The following is a 19089-nucleotide window of genomic DNA, read 5'->3' on the forward strand; positions in this document are numbered from 1 at the left end:
AGGACGAGTCTGAGGCGAAGTGTGAGGCCGCCGAGGTCGAAACGTCGAGGCTACCATCCGGAGCAGTGGCACCGACCACCGGGGCGCTCGCGATTCCCTATGAGCCGTCGACATTGGCCGGCGACGCCATCGGGCTGCGCATCACGGCGTCGACCGGGAGCGGTACCCCGGCGTGCGTCCACCCCCGGACGCTGACGAATCGCCGCGCTTGGCCCCGCCCCCCCTCGGCCCCCGGGGGCCGCGGCTCGCTCACCTCCTCTCCCCGGCGGCTCCGCGGCTCAGTCCGCACGCGAGCGCCGGCACGACAGCATCTCCCGCATTCACAGTACGAACGAGCCTCAGCTCCTAGAGGTGCGCGACGCGGAACATGCCAAGGGCCCCCAGTGCCCACTGATCGTGGGGGGAGGGAGGGGCGCCGAGATGCCGCGTCCGACCTGAGTGCGTCCAGGCACTTAGGCAGCGAGAGCGAACGAGCGAGATACCGAGCGAGGGCAACCGGCACCAGGAGGCAACATTGGCCACGACTCCGAGGATGCGGCTCGCGGGGCTCGTCCTCCTGCTGCTGATCGCGACCCGCAACGGGGTTCGCGCCAACTGGTGGTGAGTCCCTCATAACCGATCGGCACCGATCCACTTCCAAAGTCGATCCCACAAGCCACGTCTGTGACCCGGGCAGCGGATTATCCCACGGCTCACTTTCAATTTCGGCGATCATTACGTTGGGCTTTTTCTCTCTTTATATTGTTTTTTTTTGTTTCTTGTTTTTTTTTTTTGTTTTTGCTTTGTTTTGCTTTCATTTTTTCTTTTCAACGACGACGACGACGACACTCGTTCCTCTTGCAGCGGTTCCACTCCCTTTCTCTCTCTCTCTCTCTCTCTCTCTCTCTCTCTCTCTCTCTCTCTCTCTCTCTCTCTCATGTCTTTTATATAAATTCACGCGCAAACTTTTTCGTTTTTGTACTTTCGATTATAAGTGTACGAGCGGGTATTAGCTATTAAGTCCACGTGCTAAGGCGCGTGGTGTTATCGTCTGAGAAACCTTTCGCACCGTTACGTCCTAGGCTCGTGTCAAGCTAATCTTAACGTTTGCTCATCTTACATCTGTTTCTAAATAAATTCCCACGGCAAGACAAGAGTCCCTTACAAAATAATCCTCCAGCTCAAGCTTCATTACATTAACATTTCATTTGGCGTTTAATAATTATCTTATCAATAATTGCCATAATTTTTAAATTCGTGTTCCCTATTTGACGAATGCCGAAAATTGTATTAAATGAAGGCAGGTGGCAAGTTTGAAAGTGACAGTTATAGTCGTTGTATTGCGCTAACATCGTTACTCCTCTAAATCTAAATTTCTACTGTAAAGCCATTATTCTCATTAGTTTGAAGACAATGAAATTTGTTATATCAAAATAGATCTGTTTCTCGATGAAATTGCTATTGCTTATTAGCGCGTTTAAGGTCACCGCACGCACGTACAATTATGGAAATTACGCGATGGGAGTACGAATTTTTTTTCTCATTTAATCCGAGTGCCATTAACTTGGCCATTGTCTTTCGTGAAATATTGACGAAATTATCTTAATTTCTTCTACGATTCATTACAGCGATGGGAGCCGAGATTTTAATAAAATATTGAAAAACGACGTGTGGTAATTTTGTTCTTACGGCGATACCTCCTCGCAAATTGCCGATATAAGTAAAGTGATTAATGCTTAAGCAGAATGTAAAGGATCCAAGATGCATCGATGGAATATGTTTAGCTGAGTCGGTTACGAGGCACATCACCAACCCGTCGTAATCTACATTGGCAAACGGCACGAGGTGATTGAGAAGATACGGATGCCGAGTCTCGATCGGCTCGGAGTTAGAGTAATAGATTAGCGCGAATCGTTCGACGCGTGAAAAGTCGGCGGCATATCCCCGGCTGAGAATCCACGGACGACCGCAACCGCCTCGACGCCCGCCCCGGGGCATTTTATTTCTGAGAAACTGGTTCACCGATTAATGACAGGGGACCTCGTCCGCCTCGTCTACGTCGCGTCTACGTCGCGTCTACGTCGCGTCTCCGAAGGCTCCGCGCCTCGGCCGCATTCTCCCCCGGGAAAAAGCGATAGCGCTCCCTGATTAACAGCTAAATTACCCGAGGACGACTCGTCCCCATCGGCCGCAGTCCACCTATCAACCTATCGATCCAGACCCCCACAATTTGAATGTTCCGGGACTCTTCGAGCTTTGGCCCCTTGTGCAGCCCGATTCTCCGAAGTCTCGTGACTTCAACACTCTCGCGATCTCCGCTGCGGTGCTCCTTTTCCTTTAACGCCGGCGCATTTACCAGGTTTTTTTTTCATTCGTTTAGCGATTGTCCCATTGCCCTTTTTAAGAATCCCTGCTCGCATCCGGTCCACTTGTAAGCGACATTATACGAGCCATCCTTTCACTCCTAAATACATTTCCCGTGCAAAGTCGATCATTTAACCGCAGGTAGCATTTATTATACAATAAGTGTCTAAACTTTAGAAATTTCACATTGAGGAATGTCATCGACGAAGAAAACACTCTCTCGACATGAAATTAAATTCTTCTTCTTCTTCTTCTTCTTCTTCTTCTTCTTCTTCTTCTTCTTCTTCTTTATTATCCTCTTTCTTTTTGAAAACATAAATCCTTTTTATGCAAGTGCAATTCTATTTGAGACAAAGAATATCTTATGGTAGTGAGATGCTTTACGAAGAAGCAATTGCTTTCTTCCAAGTACGCAATGTTCCATGGTTAATGTGCTATTTTTAAATTATTCTTTTAGTTATCCTAGACAAACTTTAATTTCTATAATAAATAAAATACCATCAGAATTAATCTAATTAAACAAAATTAATAATATGTATATATTATAATAACAATATTCTTTATAAACAAATAATATTTACAATTTTATTTCGAACATACACTTTGTAAGCAAAATTTGTAAAATATGTAATCATTCGAATCACATCCTAATATTATACAGTGAAGTAATAAAATAATTGATAATTGGAAATTACTCATTTATTTTAAATATCAAAAAGAAAAAAAAAAATTGAAAAATTGAAAAATTTTTAGTTTAAATTTAACTTTAATGGAATAAATTTTATTTCTCTTTCTATTAAATGAAACAAACTCTTCATATTAAAAGTTAAAAATTATTTAAAATTAAATAACAACTAATATACAAAAACGTTTTAAACATATTTTAATCAAAAATAATTTGATGGGAAAATTTAGGCGTGTGATTGGGTCGGGTGTTTAGGTGTGTGTGTGTGTGTGTGTGGGGAGGGGGGGGAGGAGGAGATATTTGTTTCGGTTATAAAACGTAATCGTTAGTAGTGATGCGCGTATCGTTAGAACTCATACGACAGATATCGAGCAAAATTTAATATAATATTATTATCAATCGAACAATAAATTACGCGTAATATTTATACCACATAAAGTATAAATTTTGGAATTTAATCTTTAAGATCAAACTATTAAGCTTAACCATTTTCGTTCTACGTCTGTCACTATCAATGCCTAAATTAAAGAATACAATTTCAATATTCCCCGTAACGAATTTATAATAATTACTTTTTTAATCGAATATTCTAATACGTTTTTTATATTAATGGTTATGTAAACTTGTAATTGCAATTAAGTCCTGGGAGAAGGTTTTGCTATGTTCTTTTACATATTTAAATGTTTAAGCAAATACGTGCCGATTTACATTAATTATTGAGAAAGAAATGTAAAGTTCGTGATTGCCAATAATTGAGAGGATAATTGTCGAGAAAGTATATATAAATAATGACAAATGTACAAAATTGCATTTAATTTGTTGATTACTCGTTACAAAATTTCAACTATTATCAATCTCCCGTCTCTCCCGTCTCTCTCGTCTCTCTCGTCTCTCTCGTCTCTCTCTCTCTCTCTCACTCACTCTCTCACTCTTCCATTTGCCACAAATACGCTTACACTTTTAATCGGTACATCCGTATCGTACATATATTTTTGTATTTCCGGCTCCGTTGGTTGCACATCTCGACAAAGCGCGTTGGCAAAATCGGTAGGATGAAAGGGGCGCAAACTCCCGCTCCTGCCGCTTTCTCATCCGACATTACCGGAGAACGTGTACATTCGCCCCGATAAGGCGATGCGAAATAGTGGCCCACGCTGAGTAATTAATGCAATGACAGGAATAATTGAGCCTCGAATCACGATAGAGATAACGGCGGCGATCGCTTAGCTCTTTAATCTTGCCGATGAGGAGGGCATTTTAAATTCCTTCGCAAAAATATTATTATCTACCTTATGATGAAAGGCACGCATAGAGCGTATATGAAGTGGAGCCTGGAATTATAACGGACTGATTATTTAACTCTTGGCTTATATACATTTTGCCCTTTCATTCGACAGACGTTTTTCAGACGACCCGAGTAATCGAGATACTTGGCTATGATTCCAAGCATTTTATCCAAAGCTTCACTTTCTCTCTTCGTCATCAAGTCGAAGCTACTACGAGCACTGAAGATATTTTAGATTCTTTTCGCGAAGCCAAAGGTATTAGTCTTAAAGCCAAAGAATTTCTAATATCGGATAATAAACGTTTTTTATGACATTCCGATAATTCAAAACTAAAGAACACGCAGTATGTTTTATGTAAATGTTAGTCATGTAAGGGGCATTAATACTCCATGTAAATGTTATATTATTACTAGGCAAGTTTGTTGTCGTATTAAGGCATAGAAAGCATGTAAAATTACTATTACGAATGTTTTTCAAATTTCAAGCTTTTGATGATCAATTCTTAAGTTTCGCTTCATGTTGACATTTGGTAAATATTATCGCTGTACTATAAATAAATTGAAAAATACAATATTTTTGTTGTTGTTTTTGTTTTTGTTATAAAATATAAAAATTGTATATATTAATGTTAGGTCAGTGTATTAATACTTAATGCACAATGATTTGAAGGAAAAGAGATAAGTAATTTGAAATAGTAGATAATCTTTGAATAAAGTAAAAATATACATAAAAATATCACTTTTTATATAAAACTTTTAACTAAATGTATTTTCTCTAAATGAAGCTTTAATCTTAAAAATGATCAATTATAAATTAATAAACGTCCTCGGTCGTATTCGCCTCGAATGAAAAAAATTAATTTAACAGATAAAATACAAATAAAAAAAAAAAAATATATATATATATATATATATATGAATTTAATTAACTTTATCTACAAATATATCTACGTGTAATGTGCATAAATATATTTGAAAATAATTAATGGTGGTAATTTTAAACTCGATAAATCTTTAACTCACTTTTCAAATACGAGTAAACACGTTTCTAGGATAAAGTGCCATTTTATGATACAAATATATCATTTTCTTCTTGCAAATTTACTAAAAGTCACTATTAAAGTAAATCAAACTATATGTAAAACATATTATTTATTTGGATTTTTAATATACTCGTATAAATTAATGTACGGAAATGTGAAAATGAGTTCCTTTCATTTTTATTACTTTTTCTTTTTTTTTTTCAATAAATTTTCATAAATGTTTTGTGTAATTCTTATAATTAAATTCTTTAAATTACCGTGCAGCATTTTTAGTATTATTGTATTAATAAATCGGATAAAGTTAATTTGTTGATATTTCGTTCGTAAATCTTGAGGATATTTTATAAGGTAATTTTATAAGGTAAATGGAATAAAGTTTAATAATCTCAAAAAATACATTAGCACATTTTGATTTTTCATTTGGCGAATAAGAAATTAATCGAATTCTCATAGGTATTCCTGATTAAATTGATATTATTATTGTAAATGATCTATCGAGCGATTATGAACGTTGTCGGCAACCTATGCGCAAGAAAAAAGAAAATAGCGCTCCTTTTGACAAATATGTCCAAAGAATAGAAAATGCTGTGTCAGGAATAAATGTCGAGAAGAATTACCCATAAGAAAACAGCAATTTCCTAACGTATATTTATCCCAGGGTTTTTCGACATTCAATTTCACGTAACAAGAGAAAAACCCGTACATCATAATGGCGCTACTACTACGCAGCCATTGAAGTTGCCAAACACTCGCCACGTGCATCGACTTCCTCGCACTTTCATCGGATCGATCAAGGATATATGGCGACTTTTTCATCGCTAATGCATTAGTCGCTAACATTTGTCGAACGGCCGATGAGTTTGCGCGTCGCGATGAAATTACCGACGCTTTTCTCCGTTTGCAACGTGACAAAGAGCGAAAGCTGTCGAACTTGGTGCTCGGTACGAGGACAGATGGCTATCGTGAGGAGGGAGGTAACCGAGAGAGCGAGCTTTAAAATAAAAGAGAACAAGAAGAATGCATGTGTGGTGATGTGTGGCTTGTAAGAAGTAAGCATAACTTATTCAAGGGTGCGAGCGATACGACACACTGATCGGCTCTTTCCTTCGTGTACCGTCCGTCTTCTCTGCGCTGCCGCGTTTTATAGGAGCGGAGAGATTAGAGATAGAGAGAGATAGAGAGAGATAGAGAGAGATAGAGAGAGATAGAGATAGATAGATAGATTGATAGATTGATAGATAGATAGATAGATAGATAGATAGATAGATAGAGAGAGAGAGAGAGACAGACAGACAGAGAGACAGACAGAGAGAGAGAGAGAGAGAGAGAGAGAGATAAAGAGGCCAAAAGATGTGCCAACCATCTTAGAAGAAGCGAGGGGAACAAGAAATGGGCAATAAAGTCTGAATGTACGATTGAGGAGCGTTCAAAGTAGGGACAGAGAAAAAGAGAGCACATTTTGTGGTAAGCCGACAACGAAGAAAAGTAATACATGAGTGGGGAGGGGGAACTAGAAAAGAGATGGACACTACTATAGAAAAAAGAGGGCCTTGAAATAGGATCGAGAAAAGGAACTTGAACGCTAAATGGAAAAAAAATATTGCCAGGATGAAAAAAGTCACTAATCTTATCAACGAATTGTCGCGGAGATTATATTAGACAATCTTTCAGAAATAATTTTTTGAGAATACACACAGAATGTTTGCCAGCTCTTGTTTAACACCATCTAGACCTCATAAATTACTGTTTCATGCAGCAGGGCATTTTGATAGCTTTTTTAAATATTAGATCAATTTACAATTTCCGATAGTGTAACGCCTTACATAATTAAACCTTTATTCACTGCTTTAATATTTCTATCAACAATACTTACTATTGATTGTTTTCACATTTTACTGTTTTATTTGTTTAATTTAAACTCCTTAAATTAATTTAGCAATTAATTAAATTTTACAATAAAAATACGATAATGAGATTGCCATTATAGAAAATAAAATATCAAATATTAATGTATAATAAAATTTCTCGTCTGAACTTGTATATGAATTTGTATAACATTAATGATCACATAATAAATAATCTAAAGTAAGAAGATAATAAAGTTTTCCGCATCTTTACATTATTTTCACTACGTACATAAGTCGTGCAATCAGACACATATTTTTCAAATAAATTAAAATTTATTCTCACTTTATTCCCTTTCCATTTAATTTTCACAAATATACTTTCTTTCTAAACAGGCCTTACATAAGAAAGCAACTAGCTCGATAACAATTCACTATTTATTAATTCAACATAAAACTACTATTATCTTGAAATTTAAAGTTTACCCAATCAATGTTTCGTTGCTACTTTTTAGTTTTAATTGCTGGCGTATACATTTCAATCTTAAATTGTATTAATTATAATTTTCTTCATTTTTTTAATTATTAAATTAATTTTTTTTTCATTAATTGTTATTGTTTCATAATGAGAGACTGACATTTCATGTAACTCTAAATATTTAGTAGTAATTTGAAACAAACAAAAAATAAATATAATTAATTATATATCAGTTATTATTTAAACTCTATTATAGCTTGATCTTTTTTTTTTTTTTTTTTTTTTTTTTTTTTTTTTTTTGACAAATGTAATGCTTTTAATATTTCATATTTTTAAAGATAATATAAAGAGAGAATGATTAACATTAAATACAATTATAAAATAAAAATTATGCTTTTAAATATATATTGAAGAAAATATTTTATATTTAATATTCGTGGAGAACTTGAAGCCAATATTTTCAATATAATAATATAACAAAACTATTCTTTTAACTGAAATAATCGCTTCTATTTTAAAAAATATTTATAGTTTTTATAAGTAAATATATAAGTTCTTTTCCATTTTCAGCAAATTTAACAAATTTCCTTCTATATTAACTTTCATTAATTTTGACCAGAAAATCGAATAAACATAACTATATTATAAACCTTATTAAACCTTATTAAACTATCTTTGACAAAAACAAAACAACAAAAAAAAGAAAAAAGAAAAAAGAAAATTCTAAAACTGCAAAAGATAACTTAAACATAGGATAAGTAGAGAGTGTGGAAGAAGAGGGTTTAATAAACGGGTTTATTAAGCAAGAAGCGGAAAACGAAAGACAGGCAGAGAGAGAGAGAGAGAGAGAGAGAGAGAGAGAGAGAGTTAGATTGAAGGAAAGCAAAGGTGCGCATTATGGTTGCAAATGCGCGTCGGTTTTACGAGGACGATTAAAAATCACATTAACGCCCGTCGCTTTTTTTAATCTTTCGCGCAATACATAGTCGAAAGTGCTTCCCTCCTACCCTCATTTTTTTTTTCTTTCACTCTCGCGGATTACCTCTTTGGCTTATTTTTACGCGCACTCTGGTTGCTACTGTAATAAGAGGAAACGCACATTTAAATATTTCCAACGGGAAAAATATTTGGAACGATAAGTTCTATCCATTGACCTTTTTTTTGTTAGTATAATTTCATTATGTTTTATTGTTTTCGAAAATAAAATTTCGAAGATAATAGCGAGAAATTTACAATAGAAATTCTATTATCCCGAAAATATGCCAGCGACATTCATTATTCCATAGGGTATGAATAAATGATCAGAGGATTATTATTGCTTTTCGTGCTAAATGAAACTTAAATTGACAATTATGATCTATAAAACTTTTTCTTCCGAATAAACGTGATATTCGCCATAACTTTTGCACGCACACACGTTGAAACAGTTTTATGTGATTTACTCGGTTTTTAAACTACCATTACAACTATTTATAATAAATTATGGAAATTATTGTCATTACGTTAAGTTATTATTTCACAAATGGAACGTGTTTCAGGCATAATTTAAACTTTAAATAATCTCAAGACTGTAATTATATTGAGAAATTATGACATTGAAAAAATTTATATTATATGAAGCATATAATTTGCAGTTTCCAATTGAAACGCAAAAAAAAAATATGACTTATTTTTAGGTATTTTAAAAATCATTGTATTAGCAAAAGTTTTTTTTTTTAATAAAATAGTAAATAATAATCGGTTGGAAATATTCGTCGATTTAATCATATTCAAATGTTTATCTCGAAATTTCTATTCAAAAGTTTTTAATTAAACTTTGTATATTTAATTTTTTCAAGTAAACTTACTTAATTATGCAATAATTTTTTAACCTAATATTCACGTTTCAACAACTATTACATGATATTTTTAGATTTGTAGCTATTTCATTCTAAAATTCAGCATTCGTTTTATCGAACAAACAATTTATTTTTATCGTCTTTTTCACTTATCCTTTTAATTTATTCATTTATTGATAAAACAAATTTTTATTTTACTTTATTACTTTATTATATACTTTACTTAAGTCAATGATTCATTGTAGCATATAAAATATCATTTGCTTCTTTCAATTAAAACTGTGCACAATGACAATATAAGGGAAAAAAAAAAAATTATTATAATGATGTGAACAATTATTGAAATGTAGAGCGAGCAATTGGCACGAATGGTACGTGACGTGAACGTAATATACTTAAAACACGTATGTATCAAAGTACCTACAACAAATTTAAATGACTTCAAGATGAATTTGCACTTTCACATTTCACGATCCCTTAATCATTACAATTTGAACAATTCAACAGCAATTGCAAATGAAGGGACATTTATGGTAAAATAAAATGCATCAAAGATCTGGAATCCTATGAGTAGATAGAAAAAAAAATTATGAAATGCTTGACCGACGAGTAATTATTAAACTGTCGAAGATAAAGAATAATTTTCATTCACACTAAAAACAGTTTATATTAAAAAAAAAAGAAAGAAAAACATTTTGTTCCCACAATCATTACACAATACGTACAAAAATATAAAAATACAAAAATAATTCTTGAAACATAATTTCAATGTCTTTGACATTATAGTTTATTATGAAATGTGAAAGTAATTACAAGAATCATTATTATTTTGACAAAATTCAAACTATCATTCCCAAGTTATCTTCAATTTGTTATTATTTATTCGTATTTCATTAATACGTTATAAAATGCAAAAAAAAAAAAAAAAAAAAAAAAAAAAAAAAATTAATAGAAATTTCTGTTACACCATCAGTAAATAAAACTATTGAATTAATGATTTTTATTATCTTATTTCAATTTTAATTCATTCGATTAATTCAATTAACTAATAAATTATAATTTCTGAAGTTATTTATTAATTTTTAAATAGTCCGGCCTTTTTGGAAATATAGACAATGGTGATTTTGTTTGATTTTCTCTGAAACGATTACTGTAATGCCTTGGTACTTTATTACGATTTCCCTCACTTTTCTCTCACAGCTAAGCTTAATGTACAACTCAAATATTTAATCATTATACATTAAACAACAGCCTCTTTGAAATAATAAAAATATACACGATTTAATAAATGCACAAAGCACATGGAGCTCTCGATAAAAAAATAATACAATAGAAATAAAATATAAACAATATTTTAATAACATCAATTATATTAAAAATTTAACTTCTATTCGTGAATTACATTAAAATTAATTTATTAAATATAGTAACTACAGATAAGTGTACATTGGAAGAATGAAGTCTAAAACCTATATAGAAGTCGATAAAATTTACTTTTCATTCCAAGAGTATTTATATTGAAATATATATATTTATATTCTGTTTTTCATATTTATTATTGGGACCCGTGAACTCATGATAATTAACAAAAATTTATACATAAAAAGGGGAAAAACACGGCAAATCTACATTTTCGTAATCGAGCAACATAAACTTACATATCGTATCTTGTCACATCTCATACTGATTATATCACTTTACATAATCATTTTACGTACATATTTCGATAAATAATTGAAAATAAGAGATTCAATTTGATGAGTCGTATAAAATTTTTAAATAATGTTCATTAATCCTACGAGATTAATGATTTTTGACATGCCGATACCCCACAATATTGATCTACATAATTGATCTGCATAATTGCAAAAAATAAATGTATTGCAAATGTAAAATGAATGTGAAAAATAATTAATGATATTAGTAAACACATTAAATGCGCCTTGATTCATTATACGTGCTCGTTTGCAAAATATTGTTATTTTCAAATTAAAAAATCTCTTTATTGCATGTTTATTGTTGTTTAGTTGCTGCCATTATTAATATAGTTACATCAAATGCTTAGTGTAGATAAAATTTTATATATATGTCAATATTATTTTATGTGTAAAATTAATTTGCCTAGACGTCTAGATAAATGCAAAGAGATTTTAATAATCCAACCGTATAAAAAAATGCTTAAACAAGAATTTGTTTTAAATAATTAATGCGCCAAATCATGAGTAGAGATTAGTTTTAAATTAAATTATTTAAAAGAAGAAAAAAAAAAGAAAGAAAAAAAATGACTTTTTGTTCAATAGAGATTTACTACATGAATCGATATAGTTATAGCCTGTTTAAAAAAAAACAAAAAACAAAAAAAAAAACGCCAGCTGCCTCAATTTTTATTACCATGATCATAAAAATGTGATAGTCTATAAGAGTTTTATTAGACCTTTCATAAGACCTTTATTTGAACTCCCATGACTAACATTGTACTTATATGAGTGCTAAACTCGGATGTAAGCGACTAAAATAAAATAGCTCCTTTCCAGCCTTTCAAACAAAATAAAATAACAACGATAATGCCCTTTTACAACTTAAAGGCATAAAGTTTGGAACAATTTCCCAAAGCCGGCCATTGAGCATTCTTATATCTGTTTTATACTTGGTCCAAAGGAAGTTGCTAAATAATAAATGGATAGAATTTTATTTCTTTCTTTTATATATACAATGTACAAAAGAATTCAGTTACAACTGTGACTGTTAATCTGTACCTTCATTGATGAAAACGCAAATTAAAACCGATTCTCTTTTTATTAAAAGATATTTACATAGGAATATATATATATATAAGAATGAATATTTTATAATTTTAGATAAAATTATTATTATTATGTACATTTATAATATTATGTACTAATAGCATCTGTAATAATTAATACAGCTTAATGAAATATCATAATAGAGTACGATTCTAATTTTAATTATTTTTCAATTATTATATCCGATATATATATATATATATATATATATATATATTCTTAATGATTTATGATACCCTTACAACATTGGATTATACAAATATATCGAATGTACTTACGAGTTAAAGTAAAAAATTAGATACAATATTTCAAAATATCCTGTTAAATTGTCAAGATAAGTTTTTGTTGCACAAAGTTGCAATAGTAAAATACTTGGTACATTTTTTTCTTTAAAGTATGAATTAATAAATTTGCAAATTGAAGCTGTCAATTTTAAATATATATTATATACGACAATACCATAGTGTAATTAGATTCCAACAGTAAAGATATATATATATATATATATTTTTTTTTTTTTTTTTTTTTTTTTTTTTTTTTTTTTGAAGGAAATATAAGTAGTCTTTGATAAAAAAACATTAATAAGTGGCCTAGTCTAAATAATATAAAATTTTATTTTTTCCACCAATCTCTGATCCACCAATATTTACTCAAATATGTATCGCGAGCAAAGCCAAATGCAAATAGAAATGAATTCACGTCGCCCACACATGCGAAGTAAATATCAGAAAATCCCTCCGTGACGTTCACGATCTAAGCATCATTGAATAATAAGAGTCTGAGAATACCAATCAGAAAATGGAAATACTTGAAAGCGAAGATCAAGATACGGCGATCGTGTCTGTGTATTTCTCTCTCTCTCTCTCTCTATCTCTCTCTCGCTCTCTCCCACTCTGTCTGTCCACGCGCATGTGGATGTGTGTGCGATGGTGTATGATCGAGTGAGCGAGCGAGCGAGAGAGAGAGAGAGAGAGAGAGAGAGTGAGGGGGGGGGGGAGAAGGAAGAAAAAAGAACAAGCGAGATAAACTAGATTAGAGTAATTTCGAAGAACTTTTACCTTGGAGATTATATGGCTGGATGCAGACTGTCGCCTCTTCATCGAGCTCCGGTGCGTCATTTGCTATCCTTAATTTCCCCTTATCGTTCTTCTCCGGTAGTACTTGAGCTCTTTTCTCAGCTTCGGGGATTCTCATTGTGCACCTCCCTCTCGATCTCCTAAAGAAAGGTCCGCCTTATTGTTTATTCGAATTTTCAAAACTTTACGTAAATTGCTCATGGAAATTACGATGTATTAAGTACTTCGAATACGGTGCTTTCATCATATAAATTTCTTATTTTGAAGAATGTACGAGCGGAAGTGCATTGTGAAGATTATATAATAGGCAAGTTTTACGTGATTTAATTAAAAATCATAAAACTCGCTTCTCTGCGTAAATACCAAAATTGTATTATTAAATTTTGATATTCTAATAATACGAATGATTATGAATTAATTATTAAACTTGACACAGTTCACTCTAAATAACATCGAAGCATTCTAGAATGCATCGTTATAGTCCCGTAACTACGCATTCTCAATACGTCTAATATTTCGATGAAATGCTATTGTTTCGGGATAGAGAGAGATAGAGACAGAGATAGAGAGAGAGAGAGATATAGATAGATAGATAGAGAGAGAGAGAGAGAGAGAGAGAGTATCGCTCACCGTGATACTAGTAGTAGTAGTAGTAGTAGTAGTAGTAGTAGTAGTAGTAGTAGTAGTAGTAGTAGTAGTAGTAGTAATACGGCATTTTTGCCGAGCCTGTGTCCTCGATAACTCTTATTGTTAGAAATGTGTACAAATTAATTATTAAACATAATAATGCAAGTCTCTTTAGGGCTCTTTGATTTATCTCTCGCGTCCCTTTTAATCAATTAGGTCTCCGATTTAGCTACGCATACGCTTATCCGCAGTTAATTAATTATCGCGAATAATCGTAAGCCAAAAGCCAATTGGAGCTCCCCGACTAATACCCGAGCGAGCCAATCTTAATGCTCGAATATTAAAGATATCGCGCGTCCGAAGACGTTCGCGTGGCTCAATCTGATTCGGAAATGCCAAACGGTAACGCCGAATTACTAAGGCTACGGACGGCTAATGCTGCGCTCTTAATGCTTCGCGTTAATTCCCTTGCCGACATCGGGGCGCATCGAGCCTTTGCTCCTCGAACCGCGAGCCAATGAACGTAGGGCCCATCACCATTCCACCAGGGAAAAATCCTGGCGGCGTCCACCCCGTCTCTCACATCCGTCGGAATCGCCGCGCGAGTCTTTGCTTCCTCTTCGCCACCCCGCCGCCCCACCACCCCACCACCCCCTCACCGCCAACCCCGTCCCCAACCCCTCCCATCCGCCGCCATCTTTCCACTCCCACTCCCCCATGGCCCCTTATCCTTGTGATTCCCTACCCCTCGTGCGCTGATGAATGCGACTCGGGGCGCGCGAGCCAAAGACCGAGAGACGGAGAAAACGTACAATAATAACGGCAATTTTACACTTCGCGGAAGTGTCGCTTCTCGGAAGGTCTCATTCTCTTCCGCTCCTTCCTTCGTCATTCCTTCTCTCGCTCGCTAGTAAAAGTCTTCCCGCGACCGGTCGCCGTATAATGATACCTTACCGACCATCTCCTCCGTGTAATGCGCCAGGCCGCGAGTGCCACTGCAAGAGCCGACGACGCTTTTATGACATTATTAACGACGCATCAACGTCCTAAGCTGTTTATTTAACGAGATTACGCGATCTTTAATGTCCGCCTCTCGCGCAGCATAGTCATCGGACTCCCATCAATGTCCCATCGTTTTGTGATATGTTATTTGTGCCGTCGATCTCCGACTAGCAGCTTCGTTGGCTTATTATCGTTACTTTGACAGGCGTAGTACGAGGTAATCGTCGCGCTCGAGACTCCTAAACCCCCACTCCACTCCACACACCCCACCCACCATACCAAACGACCCCCACCCACCCCTCAACCCGTCCCCACCCCCAATCCCATTCCATTCCATTCCATTCCATCACCGTCGTACCCGACCCAGCCTCCCGCCTCGCCATGCTTATCAAAGTCGCGCTAAAATGGCCAATTAAGCAAGGACATTTTCCAAAAGCAAAGAGTTCACTCCAACGACAAATCTTTCGTCCATTGTTACGATTGGCGAACACCGCAAAGCAAAGGCCGTTGAAACAATGACGATTATCTTATCTCGAACGATCGTCGTTTGCAATGATTTTCTACGATGACTATCACGGCAACTTGTCTTTGAAAATTTCCTCGCAATAACTAACCGACTTCACTTGGACTTCGCAAATCGAAAAGTTTTCAAATAAGCGCAAAAAGAAGCGTAACTATTGGGAGACAAAAGTACCGAGCTCAGAAATACGATTTGATAAAAAGTTTTTGTATCATCCAAGCAACGGTCCATTTAAGCTTTCATGTCGTCCAATTCAAAAATCTTTGCTCGCATTATGAAATACTGAATTTTAGAAAAACGAAAAAATTCATTACTACTTGATGAAAGTGGAAGAAAAAGAGATGGAAAGGAATGTTCGTTCAATTATATCAACAAGTAGAAAATAAGGAATGGAAAGGAGTTTGAAAATATCGATCGACACGCATAATAAATATTTCATGATATTTGCCAATAATCCATATTGTTATTTCGTCCAGTTAGTCGAAATATTCTCACTTTTCTTCTTCTCTATTACTCTTAGGGTCGGCTCGGCTCGGCTCGCCGAATGATTAACACGAAATATCAATTTTTATCGTCAACGGAGCTAAGGTAAGATACGCACAAGGGAAAATAAGCACAAAAGTTTAATATACAGCAGCGTCGGCCGATAAATCATATAGACGAGATGAGTATTTGCATCTCTCGAATCGGCTAATTCGCATGCAAAATTTACAAAATTCAGACGAGCTGCTTGCCTGTCTCCCTCGCCTTTCGCAAATCGGGGGAAGCAAGAATACACGCAACGTTGAAGTTTAGCGCGTACAAAGAGTCGCAATTCCTTTCCTTACCATGGACTCGCTGATCCTCGTCCTTCTTGCCCTATAGTTAGCAATATAACGTGCGATTCGTAAGGGAGAATACGACTACGGGGAGCGCAGTGGTGTGGGGGAGAGAGGGACGATGGGAGGGTGGTGAGGTGGGATGGGATGGGATTGGATGGGATGGGATGGGATGGGATGGGATGGGATGGGGTGGAGGGATGGAAGGAGAAGGGAGGGCGGGCGGCGGGGGGGGTATTTTTTAGAGGCCCAGGCAGGGGGTAATAGCATCACGGTAGTGCTCGACCCCATAGAAATATGTCTTTTTTACGATAGGACAAGATGGCGTGACCGTATAATATGTATTACGGGACACTTTATGTTGTTTTTACCGTAGTGAGCAATTCCAATGGGGTAGAAAGGGAATTCCAAGTACAACCGATGGCGCTGCTGTTATACTCAACTTTCGCCAACAACTTTTATCGAATAGCGACGGCATTGACAATCTACCGAGCCATGTTTCAACAAGTCTCTTCGGCGAAAACAATTTTAAAATCCGAATTGTTCACCTTTCCAATATCATTACCAATTTTTTAACAATACCTCGAACTCCTGTATAAATTATAATTGTTAATTCATAATTTTATACAACTTGTTTTTTTTTATTTTTGTCTTTTCGTTTAATTAGACAAGTGATGCAATAGATATAGAAATGTCATTGATGCTAATTGATTATTACACGCATATTAATCTAATATGACTTACGTATATTATAGGCACCAAATATCCTGCCACTCTCGTAAATAGTTATGATTTTTTTAAACATTCTCGGACTTGCATTGAAGAATGTACTTCGATATTTTAATCATCCGATGAAGTAGAATTTTATAATAGTCGAGTTTATCATAGAATATCAAGCGCACTCGAATTTGGATTTTCCGACTTCTTCAAATTGATACGACTACAAAGCCTATAATTTTCATCCAATATATATATATACAACCCAAAGCTATGTTTATTATTAATATATTTTTATTATCGATAAAATATCACTATCGGTATCCATAGAAGAGCAAATCTACAATTTTTCAAAATCTTAATTCCAAAGAGGTGTTTGCTTTATCCTATGTCAAAATTTGTAAAGCAAAATTCTTGTTCGATTTCGACACATTTTGTCCACGACACTTTCCAATATTCCTTATAATCCCAACAGTTTCTTATCAAATAAAAAGCCCAATCAGACTCGATTATTTTGAAAAAATGCCAATATTAAATTTACAAAAAAAGGAATTTTAGCTCTTACCTATTCTAAATTCTTCTTCAATATATTATACATTAAAATATGAGATTAATACATATATTTATAAAATTACATAAATATAAATACTTAGTTGACTTATAATCTTATAATATACATAAGTAAACTTGTCGATTGCCAAGCAGTAAATAAATGTTATCAGACGTGCTATGCAAAATCACATTCTATTGCTTTAAGAAACGTTACATATGTGCAACTAATAATTACGCAACACAATTACAGGTGTGCTGTATACCAATATTGCAATCAGCGTAAAGTTATGCATTATGAAATAACGATTGTATATTATCAAATGAAAGTTGCCATGTTTTTTTATTTATTTTTTTTTTATATATATATAAAGAAAAGCGTATAATAATACATTTTATACTTAAAAAAAAAAAATCTCTTCTTATAAATTTACTTACGTAAATGAAAATTTACGTAAGCAAATTTTATCCAATAATAGAATTAATTAATTTTATAAATTATAGTATAGCATATACAAGTTCCGTTATTCCTTCATTATCAATGATAAATAATACATATTCTTTGGCAACGTGACATAGCATTGCACCTTGACAGGTTAAAGCTCCCTCGGTCACAATAATACACCCGTTAAAATTTTTTAAATTATAACACAATTCGAATAATTTCAGTACCGAGTGAAAATAATAGTCAAGTCTCTATTGCAAAAAAAAACCGTCATGCGCTCCAAAATACTTCCTATTAAAAAAAAAAAAAAAAAAAAAAAAAAAAAAAGAGAGAGAGAGAGAGATAGAGAGACGCGCTCAGAGAATACGCAAGTCCAATATTCCGCCGCTCGCACCTTCCCCTACAGCATCGTGTACAGGCTAAATTACGCTCCGCCCCTCTCTTTCCCCAGAAAAAGTACATCGGCTTTTATTGTCCATGGGAGAGGGCCGATGACATGGGTCGGTAAGGGGTCGTCTCGCTCACGAGATGGAAAAAGTAAAAAGAGGAAAAACAAGGGAAGGAGAAGGAATTGTAATCGAAGACATTTATGATGGCAGTGAATCATTTGTCCGGGAAATCAGGCGCCAATCAGATCCCTTAGCCCAAGGAGGAAGTATCGACTCGCAGTGATACACGTCTTGCGTAATTACCACGTATGGTAGAACCTCGACAATATGCATAATTCAGCATAATGTATAATTCAGAATACAATATAATTAATAATGTTTACAATAGTTTTTTCATCGAGTTTATCGAGTTTTCATACTTTGTAAACAATTAATGACTCTTTATTAACCTCTTTTCTGTCAATATTCTTTATTATATTTTCTCGTTACTTTTTAAATAAATAATCTGTTTTGCTAATTGCCTAAACTATCAATTGCTCCATTGGATTGTATATTATATACTCAATTCATTTTATTAATATATTTCGCAATTATTGTAAGTAATAAATATTTTTCGTAACATCTTT

At 34.3% G+C, this 19089-nt stretch overlaps 1 protein-coding gene across 1 annotated transcript in view; it reads left to right on the forward strand.

Annotated features, from left to right (window-relative positions):
• The first annotated feature begins 294 nt into the window (after window positions 1-294).
• LOC105362518 (protein Wnt-1) overlaps window positions 295-19089 on the forward strand; it is a 110797-nt gene continuing 92002 nt past the window's right edge. The window contains exon 1 of the mRNA XM_011499982.1: window positions 295-600. Coding sequence (XP_011498284.1) covers window positions 533-600 — 68 coding nt within the window. The 5' untranslated portion in view covers window positions 295-532. The remainder of the gene's footprint in view (window positions 601-19089) is intronic.

Source organism: Ceratosolen solmsi, unplaced genomic scaffold, assembly GCF_000503995.2.
Source record: "Ceratosolen solmsi marchali unplaced genomic scaffold, CerSol_1.0 scaffold41, whole genome shotgun sequence".
Taxonomy (NCBI): Eukaryota; Metazoa; Arthropoda; class Insecta; order Hymenoptera; family Agaonidae; genus Ceratosolen; species Ceratosolen solmsi.